We start from the raw sequence: 5,460 nt of genomic DNA, 5'->3' as shown, positions 1-5,460 counted from the left end.
AGATAGATAGATTAGTGTATAGAAAACAAAAATTAAAAATGTGAATCATGGACTGCTGCAGCACACTATTCTGGACCGAGACAAATGTGATGGTTGGCAGTGGAATCTGGATCCGATAAAAGGATATACAGTGAAGAAAATGGCAACATTGATTGATGACATTATTTTACCCAGGGACTTTAATTCAATTGAGACACTTCGTAATCGTTTGGCTCCTAAAAAAATCGAGATTTTCATATGGCGAGCTCGACGTGGGCGTATACCGGTGAGGTTTGAATTAGACAAAAGGGGTATAGATTTGCATAGTTTGAGATGTCCGGTATGTGATGGGGGGATCGAGACGGTTGAACACATTCTATTCTCATGCCAACTCGCAAAGGAAATTTGGAGTAAAGTTCTTGGTTGGTGGGGTTATGATTCGGCAATATTTGGGTTCGATGATATCTTCTTAGGTACATTTGGGTCGTTGGCTTGGGATAGCAAGCGTGCGGTGTGGCAAACGGTTTGTTGGGTTGTATGTTACTTGATTTGGAAGAGTCGGAACTCTAAAGTTTTCAAGACCAAGATTACGACGGTTCCATCCTTATTAATGGAAATCCAAGCTCTCTCCTTTGATTGGATCTCGCGAAGACTTAAACATCTTAGTATCGATTGGCACACTTGGTTCACAAATCCATTGTAGTCGGAATTGCATCCTTTGCAATTTCATGTTCCGTGTAATTGTATAGCCTATTAGTTTCGTGTTTTATTGTCGTTATCAAATTGACAACCATTGTACTCCTTCGTTGATTTATATAAATCTACTTGCTTTTCAAAAAAAAAAAAAAAAAATGTGAATAATGTTAACTGATTTTTAAATTGAAGGTACTTTTGTGAATCGCTCCTGAACTCAAAAGCTTTTCAGTCTGTCTATTTATATCTTCAAGTCCTAGATGGCATAATACTTGCGTACTCATTTTCTTAAAAAAGATTTAAAGCTTTAATTCTCATTAGCAACACCTTTTAAGCGATCTAAGAAATTATCGAAAAAGATCATGGAACAGTTATAATACGTAGACTGATTATTATATTTGAATAATAAACGAATATTTTTACGCAGTGTACGTATCATAAAAGTAATATGTCATTCAATTTTAATTGTATAATTAATATTATTGTATAGTTAATGAAACAACATACATTTAAATAATAAGTAAAAAAAATACTCCGTACTCAATACTAATGAAATACTATAAAAAATAAAAATAAAAAAAAAAGTAAGTGTGGAGATAAAATATTTGAAATGAGTTTATAAAATCAAAGGAAATAAGGAGTATTAACTTTACTTTCACTATTTTTGGAAAGTTCTCACATTTTTTCTGAAAATATCAGTATTGATGCATTTGTCACTTTCTTACTTTAATTTTTCATATAATGGATTAATATCAAATATTACTCCAATTTTTTTTTTATTTATTAGTAATTAATAATGATTTGGATAGGTAACAATGAAAAAGATTCTATTATGACGATGCGCATAAAGCACAATTCACTTGGTAACAAGTCTCGCGTTCGGGAGGCTTGATTACCGAGTTTCGATCTTCTATGGGGCAGCCAATGTGATCGTTTATAGGAGGGTTTCCTCTCTTACAAAAAAAAAAAAGAAAGGTTCCATTATTACATTTTTTTTTTCTGAATGTTCTTATTTTAGCCATATAAATTGTCTAATTTAGTACAATGTGTAATGTATATGTACATGTATATGATGCAGGGTTAATTGGGTAATTTGAGAAGAAAATTAAATGGGGCATTTGCAGAGAAATGTAAATGTAATTTGATAGCTTAAAAAAGAAGGCATTGGCTGGCAGCAATTAAATCAATGTTAGCCTCCAGATGTTATGTTTTTTTATGTAATTAAGAAATCCTTCTACGATTGGCAGATGTTATGTTTTTTTAGTGGAGCTCCAGTTCGGCTGAGTTGCATAAGGAAGGTCGGCGGGCGGTTGGAGATGCCGGAGAAGAAGGCAGAAATGGTGGGTTCCGTGGGCCAGATTAGGGATTTGCTATGAGCATAATGGTTGGGTTCATACACATACTTCATTGCCATGCAAACAGGGTCAAAACTATGTAGAGACTAGGGGCACCCGTCACGAATGAATTTGTAACTTCTAGTGCAGAAGTTTTGAATATTTCAATTTTGCCCCTAGTGAAAAATTTTCCCCCCAAAAGTCTCCGCATAATAGGTTCTTTCCCAATTCCCACTGCACAAATCTGAGTTTGTAGATAGATTTGGGAGTTCATCTCACTAGTAGTAGTCATACATTCTTTCTTGGTTTACGGGCAAGATTAAACAAAGCCAGATGCAATAATCCATAATTCATACACATACTTCATTAGGGATGGCATCGGGTCGGGTTTAGGTAATCCCGGACCCGAACCCGATTAAGAAACCCCGCACCAAACCCGGCCCGAAACCCGTCGGGTCCCCATTTACTTACATACTATCGGGTTTCGGGTTTCCCCACGGGTAAACGGGTATACCCGATAACTTCATGGTAATGAGCGATATAAACAAAATACAAGTTACCAAAACTAACTGAGCATCTCCAAAGTACACAACTTAAATACTACTTAACAAGTTACAGCTCTATTACGATAAAATGTATACCGCGCATATATAACTAAAAGACTAAAAGATTACATCATATTATATATGAATGAATCTGCTGGTCGTTCAAGAAAAATGAATACCCGCTTTGTTGAATAAGGATAACAGGTGAATAAAATCAGTTTTTGCAAGCATTCTAGATCTCTTGTCTTCAAAATCTCCTTGTTTCAACACACCCATAACTTTACTTTTATACTCTTCTGATCCCTTGGTATCACCATCATCATCATCCATATCTGCATCATCATCATCATCATTATCATCATCAATTTCAACATCATCAGTCTCCATAGCTAAATTACCCGAATCTCCAAGAACCGATGCATATTGTAACGCTTCAAGTGTTTTGTAGTTTTTCTCCAACATTGAAAGTACTTTTTTATGCTTGAAGATAGCCCCAAGGGTTTTGTTCTTCCTCATGAAACACATTCGAAGCAACCCGTCCACTTCTTTATCGTTGACAGCTGGGTCGGGTTTTCTTGGCTCGATTCGGACAACAGATGAGTCAACCTTGGGTGGTGGTCTGAAGTTGTTTTTTCCAACTTTTAGCAAGTGGGTAACACGAGCCTTGAGCTGTGTGTTTACTGAAAGACGTGAGTAGAGTGTGTCACCCGGTTGAGCCACTAATCTCATAGCAAATTCACTTTGGTACATTATTACAGCACATCGAAATAAAGGCCTGTGATTTAATAATTTGAATGTTAGAGGAGATGAGATCTGGTAAGGAATGTTGGCTACACAAATGTCAAAGTACGGAAGATTACACTTTAGCACGTCTCCTGGTATCACCTGTGAACAGACTAGTGCATTTAATTATTAAAGAATTATAAAAAAATAAATAATAATACAGTAAATTACTTGCCTTGAGTGGATAAGAATGTGAAGGAAAACGACGTTCCAACTCGAGAACCATACGCGGATCAAGCTCAATTGCAACAACAGACTTGGCAGCCTCTAGAAGCTTCTTCGTCAAATTACCAGTACCAGGACCAATTTCGAGAACAACATCCGTACTCTTGATGCCAGCTTTTTGAACAATCGAATCAACAATTAAAGGATTCTTCAAAATATGTTGACCTTTTGATTTGTGAAACTGTATACCTCCTCCTTGATACAACCCAACACCACGTGAAGGCTTCTCCTTCCTAATTTTTCCTCCAGCCATACTGCAATGCAATCGGATCAAATTAATTACCATATCTAAATTCACGATTCAAGCGTCGTTGATTATAAGCATAATAATATCACGTTATAATAACTTTGACCTAACAACCTTAAAGGCATGAATATTAATTCGATTTCTATAAGCAAAATTGAAAAAAACCAAGGTTGCAAAAGACGTGAGACGGGGTCGAGACGGTCGGGTCTTTAAAAGGTCGAGACGTTCGAGACAGGGGGTCGAGACGGGCGTTGACTAAAGTTGACTTTTAAATATATAAGTATATAAATGTATATATGTGTACTTATTTTAAAGCCAAAAACTTTAATTGACTAATTTATTTCCATAATCGCTATCACCGTTAATTTAATACAGAAAATTCAAACTAAAATACGACAAATTTGACCGATTTTACCGACTTTCTGACTTTTCCGAATTTTGACTGACTTTGGCCTGATTTTTTCCAACTTTGACCCGAATTTTGACCGTTGACTGTTATATTAGACGGTTTTCTTCGAGACAGGACAAGCTAGTCACCAAACCGTTGCAACGGGCGTCGCAACGGCTCGAGACGGGGTGTTTTGCAACAGTGATAAAAACTATCCACATATATAAATTTTATTTTTATTTTTTTATTTTTATTTTTTTAAAAGCTCCACATATATAATTTACACGACAGCTTTAGAAATACAATCATAAAAATCAAACAATCTAGCAAGAAATTAAAAGGAAACAATATAGTTATACCATATTACATAAATTGTTTCAAATCAGAGCAAATTTGCTTCTATCTCTAGACCATAAAATTCATATAACCATTATATTCTTTTATTATGTTGAATATTAAGCTAAATAGCAATTAAAAAAGTCCACTTCTCCCAATTAAATTTTATTTATTTGTAACTTGATTCAGATAAATCAAAAGTCCAGACAGAATGATGCATAACACTTAAAAGTATTTGTAACTTGGTTCTTAAAACAACAACAGGGAAAAAATTGAAGCACAATCCTTCCTGTAAAACCTGCTACTAATTAACGTTAATTCAAAACACTTTAATTTATGCATATACCAACAATAATCCTGCATAACAGTAGGATTATTTTTTATCTCAGAAATAGACAGAAAATCAAACTGAACTACCAAATATGATTTCTGTAAAGTAAATTTCATGACAAAAGTCCTAAAAACGATTAACGAGTTGAAATACTTAAGAACAAAAACCACAGAAAGAATATATAAAAAATCATAGTAATAATAATAAACCTGCATATTTTGCTTTGCAGATGCAGATCTTGGATGTAGACTGAGAGAGACGAATAAAAAATGCCGGTTATTTATTTTTATTATTTTTTTATACTAGGGCAACATTATTCAATAAAAAAAAATGGATATTACATCCATAGCCAGCCCACCCATGTGAATGTGAACTTGACTTAAGAACCCATGAGGCCCAATTGAAGCTCAATTCCAAATGACCAACTTAACATAAAATTCCTTCGGTCAAATTTATCGGACGTTCAATTGAAATACTCCCTCCGTCCTTATTTAATGGCCACTACCACTACACAGTTTTAATAATTTTTACCAACCTCGTTATTCACCAATTAAATATTTTATTTTTTCACTATAACCTCGTTTAATTTTGTTGGTGAT

The 5,460-nt window shown here is 34.6% G+C and overlaps 1 protein-coding gene across 2 annotated transcripts; it reads right to left on the bottom strand.

The window, feature by feature from the left end:
- Window positions 1–2,572: 2,572 nt before the first annotated feature.
- LOC139861943 (ribosomal RNA small subunit methyltransferase-like) lies at window positions 2,573–5,200 on the bottom strand. 2 transcript variants are annotated; one of them, XM_071850467.1, is made up of 3 exons: window positions 5,071–5,200; window positions 3,412–3,813; window positions 2,573–3,326 (listed from the first exon to the last, which is right to left on the bottom strand). In XM_071850467.1, exons 2-3 carry the CDS (start codon window positions 3,810–3,812, stop codon window positions 2,714–2,716), a joined length of 1,014 nt encoding a protein of 337 aa, XP_071706568.1. In that variant the 5' UTR covers window position 3,813; window positions 5,071–5,200; the 3' UTR covers window positions 2,573–2,713. The 2 variants fall into 2 exon arrangements, with proteins under 2 accessions (XP_071706568.1, XP_071706567.1); XM_071850466.1 differs by having other exon boundaries at window positions 2,575–3,436; window positions 3,510–3,813.
- Between the last annotated feature and the right edge of the window lie 260 nt (window positions 5,201–5,460).

The sequence above is a fragment of the Rutidosis leptorrhynchoides genome, chromosome 8 (genome assembly GCF_046630445.1).
Source record: "Rutidosis leptorrhynchoides isolate AG116_Rl617_1_P2 chromosome 8, CSIRO_AGI_Rlap_v1, whole genome shotgun sequence".
In the NCBI taxonomy this organism is placed as follows: Eukaryota; Viridiplantae; Streptophyta; class Magnoliopsida; order Asterales; family Asteraceae; genus Rutidosis; species Rutidosis leptorrhynchoides.
The sequence above is the reverse complement of the archived record's forward strand: the minus strand, read 5'-3'. Positions and strand labels throughout refer to the sequence as shown.